The 15594-nt window shown below is 37.6% G+C and overlaps 1 protein-coding gene across 4 annotated transcripts in view; it reads right to left on the bottom strand.

The window, feature by feature from the left end:
• The window catches only part of Vinc (vinculin), a 45255-nt gene extending 30176 nt beyond the window's left edge, over positions 1-15079 (bottom strand). For 3 of the 4 annotated variants that reach the window (XM_089739846.1, XM_089739847.1, XM_089739848.1), the window contains exon 1: positions 14894-15078. In XM_089739846.1, coding sequence (XP_089595972.1) covers positions 14894-14950 — 57 coding nt within the window. In that variant the 5' untranslated portion in view covers positions 14951-15078. Of the gene's footprint in view, positions 1-14893 lie in introns of all 4 variants that reach the window. The other variant, XM_089739845.1, reaches the window with a different exon arrangement.
• Positions 15080-15594: the final 515 nt, after the last annotated feature.

Genomic DNA, 15594 nt, shown 5'->3' with positions numbered 1-15594 from the left:
TGAAATAGCCTCTCAAGGCTATCAGCATAGTAAGGGAAAAAAAACTTAATATGAATCGGATAACATAATCAAATCGAATCATTCAACATCGATAATTAGAACATATTATTACAACATGACTAAGTGTGGGCACGACTGCTTACCTTATAAGGGGAGCTACATTCATTCATAGAGTTTTTTAAACAACTTCAAGTCACGTAGGCTACGCTTTCTGTTTCAATGGACTTATTTAAATAAATAAAGATCGTGTTCTGTGTCAAAAATTTAATTTCACCTTCCAATTCGCTTTGCCGTACCATGATTTTCTACGCGTCTCTTGTGAATATATCTCCGAAAGATCGAAAATGTGAATGTTTTTAATTATTTTTTCGTAGAGAAACTCCAAATAAACATCAGCATATTACAAAAATATTACATGAGGTGTTCCTTTTTTTCTTACGTAAGCTGATGGTCTAGAGTTTTAGAGACCATATCAGCGTAACCTTAACTAGTAGGTGAGCTCGCGGGGCTCAAACCTGACGACGTTGCTAACACGAACCCTAGCAAGAGCTGTGCTTCGTAGAATCTACCACCGGATCGGAAACGCGACCCATTGAGAAGATCCGGGGAGAAACTCAGTGGGCTGTCTGTGGGTTAATTTACTCGCCGAGCCCTTCGTCGCAAGCGACAGGTTCGACGAGAACGATGACCGGTGCGTGAGGTAAAAGCACCGTTAGTGGATCGGGAAGATCCGAAATGACGTGTTTTGGGTGACGTCGACCGTTTACCATTTGGTCCGCAGGATCGGCTATGTAGTTCCCGGCGGCCACGATGAGAAGATTCTCGTGTCGTGCCGCGTTATCGAAGTGGGCTCAACCATTCATATTACAGAATGACTAATTGAAACCGAATCTCATTTTTCCTTTTAACGTTTCACTATTGCGGCAGTTAACGTGTGTGTGCGCCAAGCCTCAGTTCTCGAACTATGGACAACAGCTGTCCATGCTTTAAAAAGCAAGGATTTCCCATGAACACGACCGCTCGGCCAATAATAACCGACTATGATGATGACTATGGCAGTAGGCATAGAACACAAGATATTTGACAGACGCCTTAAACTCAGTAACGACATTTTGAATATAAGTTTCCATATACACAAGTTCCGAACGATAACATTTGGAACGTCTGTCTACAGTCTTTCCACTCACTCCACATGGAGAGGTGAAACGCTTTTGGTTTAAGCGGCATTTTTTGTAACGTTACAAGAGAACCGTTTAAATTTAGGTATCATAACAAAAAAACTTCTTCAGTTATTTCAGTGGACTAAACGTAATTGAAGTTCAATTAAAAATATCGAACTGGAAGGTGGGTGAGTTACGTTGTAGATGTCTATGGGCTCCAGTAACCACTTAACACCATGTGGGCTGTGAACTCCTCCACCCATCTAAGCAATAAATAAAAAAACATCGAACTGTTGATGCTAACACCAAATAAAATATGCACCTTTCATCACACAGACAAATGTCGTCTTTTAACCCCCGATATAAGATCTTCCCTTGTCGTTAACCTCCTATGTTAAACGTAAAATAAATCGTTTCACTTCGGAAGCTTATCTTAGCACACACCCCACAATAATACGATTCAGCTTTAAGTACGACCAAGGCTATAAAAGCTAACATAAAGGTAGCCAAATACCACGCCCTTGCGGCCATGCGCCAATGCGGCAAAAGCCCGACCCTCCATTCATATCTCAAGGGTAAACATTACAAAAGTCACGTGAAGCTTTTTTTATTGCTTTGATGGGTGGACGAGCTCATGGCCCATCTGGTGTTAAGTGGTAACCGGAGCCCAAAAACAATGTAAATTCTGCAAGCCACCTTGAGACATGAGTTGTAAGGTCTCACTTTTAACAGTACAACGGCTGTTCAAACCCTTCAAACCGAAATGTATTACAGCTTCACGGCAGAAATGGGCAAGGTGGTGACACCTACCCGTGCAGACTCACGAGACGTCCTACCACCAGTTTCTATGTTAATAATACAAAGCCATTGTGGTGTATAAAATCTTGAATTCTTGCATAAAAGTAGAGCACCCCAATCTTAGTATTGATCAATGCACAGTATTATTGAACACTTCCAACACACTGTATCTTTTACTATGACTGCAAAATTCAAAGACTATCAAAAGAGGCATTAGGCTGTTTGCTAAAAGCTTTAGGTTAGCTTAAAGGATCCCGATAAAAGAACAATACGCGACGTGAGCACCGCATCTATAAATATCCGACCAGCAGTAAACAGTCCAGTTATGATTTTGAATACCGTAACGCAACATCAAACAGGTACAATGGTCAAGGTCGACACTGAGACTGTGCGAATCAGGTTAAGTACTGTTTACGTGAGTTCAGAGGAAAAGCAGACGTTATTAACAATAGATCTTTTTAAAATTATTTTTCAGCAACTTCTCTCAAAAGGGATCGGTCAAGAGCATCTTGGACTGGAATACCTGTATTAAATACAAAATCGAGTTGGATATACTGGTTTGTTTTACATCTAAAATGTCTTTGCTGGAAACGACGATTCTTAAGTCTAATTGTATAAATAATAACTCATGATAATGCTAAATATTGGTTGAACGGTATACCAATACTTGTCTATATGGCCATAGATAGACGGAAAGGGATAGGTAGGGAGATTCGTGTATATAAAATACATTTTCCTTTCAAAATACCGGCATAGGTAAAGCGAATAAATAGACAAACTCAATATTTGGTATCTAAATCACGTCATTTCGGATCCTCTCGATCCACTAATGGTACTTTTAGGTACCTCAGGCACAGGTCACCGTTCTTGTCGAACCCGTCGCTTGCGATGAAGGGTTCGGCGAGTAAACTAACCCATAGACACACTGAGTTTCTCGCCGGATCTTCTCAGTGAGTCGTGATTCCGATCCGGTGGTAGATTCTGCGAAGCACTGCTCTTGCTAGCGCAGTGTTAGCAGCGCCTCCTGGTTTGAGCCCCGAGAACTCACCTATACGTTAGAGTTACGCTGACATAGCCTCTCAAGGCTATTAGCTTAGGTAGGAAAAAAAAGGTATCTAAGAAAACATTGAGAACTTTCCGCCTTAGTCTCAATTAGAAAGATACCATTCTACTTTAACTGAGCGCTTATTATCAGAAACTGATGACTAGTTTTCTTTGACTTTCATTTCTCAGTGCAACAATTCCTGAGCTGTTTACACATTGTTTCTGACGTAACATAAACAATGAAGTCTGCGGAACACTTCGCTGCATCACAATATTTACTTTGGCAAATCTAGCTCGGATCTGTTTTGAATATTTGAACCAAATATTTTAGATATTTAGGCCTGCTATCGATGTCGATGTTAAGGAAACTATTGAGTAGTCATATCAAGCTCGTCTGTGCCTTTCAATAATTGATCGTAAAGCTAGAGACTGGGCTGTTACGTTTTGCTATATCTTATTAGCTAGCTATATAACCTATGTTCACAATTGGTTGTTTAATGTACCTACGGCAATAAATTGACGATTTTAATGACAAGTCATTTAAGAGCAGACAGACATAGGAGTCACAGCTGGGCGGTAAGTACGTGGATATAAGAATGGTTGGAGTGGATGAGGATGATGAAGATAGAAAATACGATCTGGTTTTTAACCACAGATTTGACCAATTCATTTGACTATCTCATTTGTTAGCTGCTTATTTTTTGAAACGTCCTCATCAAAACAACTACTCTACTATTGTTATAGAACGTAATTTTATCCGTACGGTATATTATTATATGACTGTCGGCAACCGCTTTCTTTGAAGACTATGCCAGTGAGGATTGCCTTTTACCGGATTTCCTCATCTCTAGCTCGGTCTCGAAGGGAAATTCCAAGCATAGCTCGCTCCGTAGCTCTCTGCGTGACTTGCATCTTGATGATCCAATATTTGTCGAACAACCATAAAATATTTGTTTCACCTTCTGAGATGTTCGCGCAAAATTATAGGGTTTTCCTTTATATCAGCGACATTACTAACAACACTTGTACTTAGCAATTGTTCACGATTGACTTCCACGGTGAAGGAATAACACCGTGCAATAAAAATCAAATCCAGAAAATTATAATTTACGTAATCACTGGTGGTAGGACGTCTTGTGATTCGGCCTGCCTATTTCTACCGTGAAGCAGTAATGCGTGTCGGTTTGAAGGGTGGGGCAGCCGTTTCAACTATACTGAGGCCTTAGAACTTATGTCTCGAGGTAAGTGGCGGCATTTACTTCGTAGGTGTCTATGGGCTCCGGTAACCACTTAACACCAGACCGTGAGTTCGTCCACTCAAATAAGCAATAAAAAAACTAGTAGATACGTTTACAAAAAAAGGTCATCAATCGGTGACGTCACAAATCATTTCAATACGGCAATCTAGTCCAGGGTCAGTCAGCACACGTGGGCGCCGGCCGTATGGTGTCAAGAATATTCAACTACGTAACATCAAATATTTTATAACACACAGTATTGAGAAGTGTCGATTCTTTTTATCACGCTTTTATTAGCTTCAGACGTAATGTATGTTAGTATGTGACGGAATCTTTGTACATGATTTTTTACCATTTTTGACCCCCTTCAAAACGTCGGATTAACTCGAAATTTGGCATACTTTGACATGAGGAAAATTCAATCTTGAAAAAAAATTGAAATTCAATAAAAAAATTACAAATAAATAATAGTTCTACTTTTTAGTTGGATTTTGTATAAAAGCGTAATTTTTTTTGTTTATTTAAGCTATTATTTGTTTTTTTAAACTTTTTTTTATGTAGTGTGGTTTACACGAGACGATTCAGTGGACGATCCGGCCGAGATTATCGTATACCATATGCGATATAATTCTGAAGTATTCCATATCATAGCCTATTCCAGCCATAAGTTCTGTTACTAATAAAAATGCATTTTTTTAATGAAAAAAATAATAATTTTTAAATCTTGTAATATTATTAAAATGTATACCAACATATTTATTAGTCTCAGCAAAAAAATATCTATTCGAAATTGCTATCTTTGGCCTTTTATACAGGCCTATAAGAAGAAGTAACAAGAAGAATCAACGCAACTTGGAAGAAATTCTGGGCACTAAAAGAAATCCTAAAGGGAACTACAGCTTGCGTATGAAAAGGGCAACATTTGATACATGCCTGTTACCCTGCTTGTTGTATGGCTGCCAAACGTGGATATTTACAAATAAAATAAAACAAAAAATTAAATGCAGTCAAACAGCCATGGAAAGGAGCATGTTGAAAATTAGAAGAATACATAGAATTAAGAATGAAAACATTCGTCAAAAAACTAAACTTACCGATGCTCTCAGCCACGCACTCTCACTTAAGTGGAGATGGGCCGGACACATCTCACGATACCCAGACAAAAGATGGACCATTGAAGCCACACGATGGAAAGGACCAATGGGGAAAAGGAATGTTGGTCGACAATTAAGACGATGGGCTGATGACATAACACACGTCGCAGGAAACGACTGGATAAAATCAGGCAAGGACAAGGAGTCATGGAAAAGGATGGAGGAGGCCTTTACCCAAATAGGGGTCCAAATCTCATAAATAGTACTAATATTAAACAATTAATTGATTATAAGTATGTAACCTTTTAATTTTAAACTACAACTTACTAACAATCATTGTGTTATAAATCGAGAGTGAGAATTGGATTAAATGGCTTTATTATTATTATTATTATTACAGGCCTATAATCTGTTTGGCCACGAATCTATGGATTTGCGCACTGTTTTCAAGGGAAATTTCGCCAATGCTTGCTCCAAAGATTTTTTAAGAGACTCAGTGTTGCCGTGTAGTTTAGAGCAGGCCATGTCCTCTAAAACTGACCATAATTTGAAGTCTAAAGTGTTCAGGTTTGGGCTAGATGAGGGAAAGTCTTCAGCTCTTATCTTTATAATATTATCCGGAACGTTGGTTTCAAGACAAGCTTGGGTGGTTCGTGCCTTGTGCCAAGTGCAGAGTCCTGCTGGAAAGTCCACTGTATATTTTTAAAAAGTGTATTGCTGAGAAGTTTCACAACATGATCCAAGACTGTATCTTGATACACTTTGGCTGAAGTTTTCCCTGCTTTTTCACAATAATGTAATTTTATGATTCATTGATAAGACACGCCCCGCCAAACCATCACTGACGTAGGATGATGACCACGTTGTACCTTTCCGACCACTTTAGCAGCTTCTTTAGAGCTGTGAGCATATACTTTATTATTTTGCTTATTGTAGTGTTCTTCAATCGTGAAAAATGTATCATCGGTAAAGAGGATATTTCTGTGCCTTTCACCTGCGTATCGCGACAGAAGGCGTTTTGATCGATCCACTCTCTTTATTTATTTAAGTATTTATTTATTAAGTTGCATCAGCAAAGTAATCATCAATACAAAACATTGAACAATTGACAAAAGTTCATTGCAGATGTCACCTCAATTATAGGTGCAATCGACAGTGCATTAACAACAAAAATAAAAAAAAATATATAACGAAGATCACATTTGATTGATTGCTTAAGATTAATTTATATTTAATTGGGAAATGATTTTGTAAAGATAATTTAAAATTAATTGTAAATTTAATTGTAAAGATTGATTTAGGGCATGTCTTGTATACAATAAGCACCGAGCTTCAGGTCTTGTTTTATGATACGCGACAGAGTCCTAGCGGGAATCTTCATTTCTCGCGATAAGATTTTTTGCTTCCTAATGGGGTTTCGACGAATTCTGGCTTTAACAGCATTAACAGCCTTTGTAATTCTAACAGCACGCGGCCGCCCCGATCTTATCTGGTCGTCGACAGACGAAGTGTTTTTGTATCTGTTGATAGTACGATATGCGAACATACGGCTGATATCAAGCTTTTAAAGTGTTTGGAATATGACCGACGGCTCCATACCCACTTTGTGCAAGGCGATCACTGTAATCCTATTCTCTTTAACGCCCCATTCCATATTGTAATTTGATAATGAACACGAAAAAAATATGTGAAATGTCAATAAAGACAGAAAAACTACACCCAAACCAGAAATAAAATACCTACCATTATTATTGCTTTTATGCTTTTCTCTAACAGAATACAAAGATACTGATTCGTAATAAATTAAAAAAATATGTGAAATGATGCAAAATTTAAATAAGTTTTTAAAATAATACAAAAATAATAATATATATATTAGGTGGGTGGCACATTTACGTTGTGGATGTCTATCGGCTCCAGTAGCCACTTAACACCAGGTGGGCTGTGAACTCGTCCACCCATCTAAGCAATAAAAAAACGTGTTTCAAATTCAAAATAATAAAAAGTTGAAAAAAGAAGTGTTTTTATGTAACAGTATTTATGGCCGGACTTGTTATACATGTTATGTACATTGTCAATGACCATGCACGACACCTCTCACCCCAGTTGCCGTAGATTAATACGCCTGAGTTGATATTAAAAAAAAAGAGAGACAAATCACAATGTTGCCAGCTCATAATAATAAAATCAATTCTAAATTTAAAAAAGTGAGTCACGCCCCGTTCCCAGCCGCCGGTTGTTTGTAATCATGCACAGAATTTCGCGCGTTGCGTTCGCGCTCAATTTTAAAATTGGAACGAACGCATCGAATTTCGTAATAATTCTGTTCTGAGGAGTTTCGTTTTCCAAAGAGATACTTTCTTATACTTTACTGTAATATAATATTATAATAATAAAGCCTTTTATTTGGACAACAGATTTACAACTATGTTTCTTAATACCACTGCATTTAAACTCTTATATAATAGATTGTATAAATTAAAATTGTTCACGTATATGGTGCGTCTTTACTTTCTGTAAGTCCGTTTGCGTTTGCATAAAATGATTAAATTATAAAATTATAAAAAAAAAACTAGTTAAAGTTACACTTTAGGAGCTTTACTGTAGAGTACATACCAAATACCGCCCTTGAAGATAGAAAACCGAAAACAAGCAAGCTTACAAAAGTTCACGGTCCTATTGCTTAAAGATAATTTCTCAAAACAAGTAAATACGAGTAAAAATCATTATTCAGCGTGATCTAACACTGTCAAAACACCGAGCTCACTTCTGCCGCGAATCAGTAATGAGTTCCGATTTGAAAAGTCAGGCAGCGATCATTAGCAGCTCTCAAGATATACAGGGGGAAACCCCGAGACGGGGGTTGCAAGCTTCTGATTGTCCAATAAGTATACCAGCCCAAACTCAAGCTACGACAACTGCTTCGCTCATAAATACTTCATTAACTGACACCTTTCACTATTTTCGGTCTTCATTTTATCAAACAGGCCAAGAATTACCAAGGGACGTAGTGGTATAGGCCTAAGAATATTATGAGATTACTGTATACTGTTAATTGTTTATAAATGAAAGTTCAATTATTTACAACAATTAACCTCTGTCTATTAGTAATTAGTGGATGTGTGTGTGGTGTGTTTGTGTGTGTCGCAAAACGAATAACTCAATTATCATCAGAGAAAGGGCGTAGAACCGCTTCGAGTTTATTTTTAGAACTGTCTTCGATACGGGCACATCTTGAATTTGCATTAAATCGTAACACACTACAAACAAGTTAATGGCCGTCTTATTGTAAAAACAATTTACTAGTGGTAGGATGTCTTGTGAATCCGCACTGGTAGGTACCATCATCCTGCCTCTATTTCTGCAGTGAAGCAGTAATGCGTTTCGGTTTGAAGGGCGGGTCAGCCTTTATACAAGGGCGGCACTGAAAATTTCGGGAATTAACGAAGTGACACAACATTACTATTTAAAAATGTATTTATTGCTTTTCGAAGTATTCTCCGCGAAATTTGACACATTTTTCCATACGATGGAACCAATCATTGAAGCAACCATTCCATTCGGAAGTTGAGGTCTCCAAAATGGCCGTTTTGTAGGCGTCCACAGCTTCTTCAGGTGATAAAAAACTCTGTCCACGCAATTTATTCTTTATTTTAGGGAAAGTATAGAAATCATTAGGGCTTAGGTCGGGGCTGTACGACGGATGGTCTAATAATTCTATGTTTTCTCGTTCTAAAAACTCTTTTGTTATGAGCGCGGTGTGAGAACTCGCATTGTCGTGATGGAGGATGATGCGGCGGTTGCAGTTCTCTTTACGAAGTTCAGAAACGACCTGTGGCAAACAAATGCTAGCATACCATTCTGCATTAACCGTTCTTTGTCCCTCAAGAGGAATAGTCGTAACATGGCCGGTTTTGGAGACAAACGTGGCCACCATTTTTTTTGCAACACTCCGTGAACGAACAATTTTTGTTGGCTTTAACTCATTTTCGAACACCCAAACTCGTGACTGGTTTTTTGTTTCGGGTTCGTACGCGTATATCCAGGATTCGTCACCTGATACAATGTTGTATACAGCATTTGAGGATCCTGCGTGGAATCTTTCGAGAGTTCTGACGCACCAAGTAACGCGAGCCGCTTTTTGCTCTTCACAGAGCGAATGCGGTATCCATCGGGAAAACAGCTTTTTTACACCTAATTGTTCATGCAAGATTATTTGTATTTGACTCATGCCAAATGTCTAAAAGTTGCCTGAATTTCGCGGTATGTCACATGTCGATCTTCCTCAATCAGCTTACGCACAGCATCAACGTTTTCTTGGGTGACTGCAGTTTTTGGACGACCTTGACGGGGATCATCACTGAGCTTGACACGTCCACGTTGAAACTCAGCAAACCAGCGATAAATTGTGGTTTTGGATGGGGCTTCATCACCAAATGCAGAAATCATCCGGTCAACACACTGTTTTTGTGTTAAACCAGTTCGGAAGTCATAATAAATCATCGCTCTTGAATTTTCTCGAGTCAATTCCATTTTCTCAACGACTAAACAAGTTTGACAAAACCTCGTGACAAGACCGAGAATCTTTTTTTAAATAAATAAATGGTATTCGATTTTTAAAAGCAAAGAGTTTTCAATTAAAAAGATTTTAATATGACAGGAACAGTGGAAATATTCCATTCCCGATACTTTTAGTGCAGCCTAGTACCTACCGTTAAAAGTGAGTTACAGCTCATGTCTCAAAGGGGGTGGCAGCATTTACATTGTACAAGTTTATGGGCTAAGGTAGCCACTTAACATCAGGTGGGCCATGAGCTCGTCTACCCATCGAAGCAATAAAAAAACAAATAATAAATTTCCGAGGGACCTAATAGAAACGGCCAGAACGATGGTCCAAAGGTTTTAATGAATCATCAGTCATACATTAAGAACAAGATAAGAATTGAACTTTTCAATGAATTGGTCTTATGTCGTTTTCGAGTTCGAAAATCTTTCATTAATCATGCGTTTTATTAGTCAATTGTCTCGGCTTCCAGTTAACCGGACATTGATCAATCAGATTCGTGGTGGTAGGATGATGATCGCGGACCACGACCATCGATTTTTTACATATCACTACATAGTATAAAACAAAATCGCTTTCTCTGTCCCTATATCTCTATGTATGATTAAATCTTTAAAGCTACGCAACGGATTTTGATGCGGTTTTTTTTTAATAGATAGAGTGATTGAAGAGGAAGGTTTATATGTATAATAACATCCATTAAATAGTGGAGAAATCAATAATAAATTACAGTTTCCGAAGGGAAGCGAGGGCGGGTTTACATATAAAAAAGGTCAATAAAGACCAAACCAGAAATAAAATACCTACCATAATTATTGCTTTTATGGTTTTATCTAACAGAATACAAAGATACTGATTCGTATAAAATTAAAGGCTAAACTCGTGGAGCAGAAGCTAGCTGATGGCCCAAAGAGGCCATCGTCACAGTCAGCTGCCAAGATTCTTAAAGTTACGACCCATTAAACCCTGTGGACCGCCTATTTCGTTCGACTTGTGAAGATTGTGGTCATCAAGAAGGACATTATTTAGTTGGTTAAGCGCTAAGAGCTTAGCACAAGCAGCCTAATTTATTCGAAGAATTATAATGGATTACGCTATGGTAATGTTTTCGTATGGTTTTTTAAGTCGGCGTCAAAGTAATCCAGTTTCATTTTATCTACATGATTACCAGTAGTCTGAGAGGCTATTCTGATTTAGCCGTGTATAAAGAGCGAGCTCACGGAGCTCAGCCTGAGAGACTTTGCTAACATTTGCCCTAGGAAGAGCAATGCTTCGCAAAATGTACTACCGATCGTCACGCACTAAGAAGATACAACAAGAAACTCATTGGTTTGTGTCTGTCGGGAAAGTTGCATGTCGGACCCTTCGTCGCATTCGACGAGGCCAGTTATGACTGGTGGATGGAATGCTTAAAAGCAGACAGGGCGGATCGGGAGGATCCGAAATGACGTGTTTAGGGCGACGGCGGCTGTGTTGTCTAGTCGTCTGAGTCAAGTATGCAATTAGAACGTTCCAGATGATTGAACAATATTTCTTCTTCTTCTTCTTTGTCGCTTCCTCATTACTGAGGGTCGTGACCACCTTGGTCCAGTTTTTGCACTAGCTTCCTCCAATGTTGCCTGCATTCGACCTGTTTAATGGCGCCTGGGACGCTGCTGTTTGTGGCCTCCTTGACAATGTCCGTCCACCTGGTTGGCAATCTTCCTCGACTTTATGGCTTAATATTCAACCATAGAACAGGCGATTTCTTGAAGCTATGGTTTCGCCATCAGTATATACGGGTGAAGGGGATCATCATCGCACAAAGCGCCACGTAAGTGCGAGGGCCTCACCCTTCGCCGGTGCCACAAATAAACGACATTCACGCAAGCGACGGAAACCGACGAGGTCATCCACCTGTCCTCGTGAAAGGTGCCAGGAAATATAAACAAATGTCTTATCTTTTACTAATATTTACTACAATGCGTTGTTTTTCTGGTAACGTAATGATTCTTAGTTCGATTTTAATTGCCAAAAATCCATGAGGTTTTTTCATGTTTTATTAAACTTTCTGCTTGAAGATAGGAGAGAGTGGTGAAAAAGCTTTAAGCTTCTATACGTAGTTCGTTCTGTAGCGAAGCAATCGTGCTTTATAGTTTATAGGTTATAAAAGCTGACAGTTTTTATTTGAAAGCTAGTGCTTCCAATGCGGCCTCGTTTAATTATAAGATTTTAGAAGGACCTGACCGCTCTTTAACCCTTGACTGCTATGTAGGTTACTAGTGCCCTACAAGGCGCATTAAAGTAATTATGTCGATTTCTGTTGTTACTAAGGCATCCGAATATCTAGTAGACTTTGGAAAGGACTATTTTTTTTTATTGGCCTTGTAGGCAGACGAGCATACGGCCCATCTGATGGTGAGTGGTTACCGTCGCCCATGGACCTCAGCAATGCCAGGGGCAGAGCCAAGCCGCTGCCTACCGCTTAATACTCTCCACAAAACTCTTTTAAAGAAGAACATGTCATAGCGCTCGGGAAATACCGTGGAGGGGAGCTCATTCCATAACCGGATGGTACGTGGCAAAAAAGTCCTCTGGAAACGCACTGTCGAATCCGAAGATACTGAGAATGAATCAATTTCCAAGAGACCTAAATACCTAAAGCATACATTAACAACCGAGGAAGGCAAAGTTAGGCAATCGAAACGCTTAGTAACAGAAATCGACATAATTAGTTAAGCACGCCACGAAGGGCACCGGTGACCTATATAGCAGTGGATGTGTTAAAATACTTTTACGGTTTAAGCTCGCGTTCTTGATTGTCATTATATTATTTAGGACGACCGCGGCCATGAAAAGTAAAGTATACCAAGCGTCAGGACAACCTCAGATCGTTCTAACCACTTGAATCTAGCAGATGCTTCTGTGAATTTTACTGATACATATTTTACTAGTACAAACACTTTATGAATCAATCTTAACGCATCCTAATTTTCATTTATCTTGTAATGACATCTAACACACATATAATATACTTAGAAACTGCTCATAATAATTTTATAATAATACTAACTGGTCAGAACTGAAGTGCCAGAACTGAACACAGAAGAAATTACATATACATATATATAAAGATTTTTTATTCCTCTTTGTTTTTACTTTGAAAACATATCAGCAATCGCATAAAAAACTTTAGCACACTTTTTAAGGATAACCTTTATTGCCTAATGCCTATGTTTGCGGAGCCATTCATTCTAGATCAGGAAGCCAAGCAGCCATAACAAGAACAACAACAACAATGATGACATTAAATTAAAAACTTATCATTATACAATGACAGCCAACAAATTTGATAACACGCTTCAGTTCATTTCATTGTTCATTGCTGGAAATGATTACAATCTATTATCACTTCATCTTACGGTTGCCTTATTTAGTACACAGTATTGAGGAAAATTTATTCATTGAAAAAGCTCACAGTAAAAAATTGAATTCCAAAAGAAAAACTTGGGACTTTCTATTCATGTTAGGTATATAATAGTTGAATCTCACTAAGCTATTATGTTGAAAATATTGTGTTCAAATGTGTCAATGTGTGTGCATATTGCTTCTACATGTATTTAATGTTTTCTCATTTATCTCTATAGAATATTTAGAGTATTTACAGTTGTACTTAATTTTTACATTAGTATGTATAGTGTATTAATGAGGTCAAGGTCAGCAACCAATATCACACCCTTCTAAATGTTTATTCTTGCTCAGAAGCTAATGTATTTTTTTATGTAGCTATTTGTTACATTTTGAGACAATTAAAGTACACTACATACATATCGACGCTTGAAAGGCAAACGTGACTAAGCGACAATAACTGCTTTATAAATAAATGATAGGCAATAACCATATTCGATGCACAAAAAAAAAATATTTCTAGGTCTATTAAAATCATTTCAATCCTACAGCTACTAGCTAGATTCTACTACAGCTAGATTCGTTAAAATATTTTTTTCTTCTTCAGGTATTTCAACTTTAAATTTGTCTACTGTAAAGTTCACGCATTGTCGCTTTGTCACGTTTGCCTTTCAAGCGTCGATATGTAAGTACATTCTATCCACTTCAGCAATAAAAAAATTAAAAATGCAGAGGTGCACAGGTGAAGATGTACTGACAACAGAGACTGTTAAACTACATCAATTTCAGAGATTATCAGACATAACTGGATGTGTTAATCAACCACTGCACAGAGGCAGACACATCTTAGTTACAATTTGGAGCTGTTAATAATTAAATACCTCCACATTAATTATATGTTGGGGTCATAGTGAAAATAGGCAGAGTTATGGTACCCATTTAGCACATATCAATGAGTAGCACTTATAGTAATTATGCATCTTAAATATATTACATTAGCAACATTAATCATTTGGATATCATGTTTTCTCAGACAAAGCTGACCATTGCTTAAACATTTCGTCTTATTTTCAAATATGTAATTTAGCAGAATCTAAATAAAGCTTTAAATTTAAAAGAGTTTTAAAATTCATGAATACAGTTTCTAAACAAAGTTTTTTTTAAGGTTCCCATACCCTTTTGTTTATCTTAACAATTCTTTTGGAAATACTGTATATATGAATTGTTATTAAGAAATTTCTTCATTATTAATTTCAACAGAAGCTTTCGTATTAGTCGAAATCCTATATTAAATTGCATATTTTTCGGTATTTTGTTTATTCACTTAATTAGCGTAATTCCAAGAAAACGAATTTATTGCACCTGACTCATGTTATTAACAAAGGTTAATTAAGAGACTGAATACCCAAAATTTTCCATATTACATGCAGAATGTTATCACGCCTTGCGGAATATAACATTAATTTTAAAGATATCAAATACTTTAGTCGAATGATGACATAATCTTTATTTTATGCTGTTATAGCGTAAACATTAACAAAAGTGAAACTACACCTACACCGCGCGAAAACAATCCATTCTGAGAAAGTAATTTTTTTTTTCACGAACCTGCTGAGCGACTGGCTCTAGAATGCTTTCGATAATTTTCGTGTGGAACACAGGCATCTTGCTGATCACTTATTTACATTAGAATAAAAACAAAAAAATCACAAACAACCACGAAATAAAGCCAACTAAACCAATAAACCAGAGAGGCACTAACAAACTGAGATGTAATATTATTAATACCTGGCTACATAATACGGAGCTATGACACATCACTTACGTCATACGTCATTGTCACAACTAGTGATGGACAAATCAAGTCACATCTGAGTTCCAATTTCAGTCTTAACATCATGATCACATTTAAATGAGAGATTTTCAATTTATTTTTAAATGAAATACACCATTGGAATTATTCGTGCCTTATTTTAAAAATGAATGGTGAAAAAGCCACATGGACTCGGGCAATACACCTATGCCGGTATTCAAATCCCACACACAGGGTGACCAGGTGCTTATTTTCTTAACGAAATAATAAATGGTGGTAGGGCTTACTTTAAACTCTTATCTTGTCTACATCTGCCGCAAAGCTATCGTGCTGAGATGTTCGGCCTTAGCACATAAGCACGATAGCGGTTTAATTTTACATTTGAGACTTTTGCCCATTTTTTATTTACATTACACACTACACCACGGTAGCGAAATTTCTAAGGTCGACACTTTGGGACTCAGGTTATTTTCGTTCTTTGTTTTTTTTCGAAAAA

The sequence above is a fragment of the Bombyx mandarina genome, chromosome A1 (genome assembly GCF_030267445.1).
Source record: "Bombyx mandarina strain Sakado chromosome A1, ASM3026744v2".
Lineage (NCBI taxonomy): Eukaryota > Metazoa > Arthropoda > Insecta > Lepidoptera > Bombycidae > Bombyx > Bombyx mandarina.
This window is presented reverse-complemented; position numbering and strand designations above follow the sequence as displayed.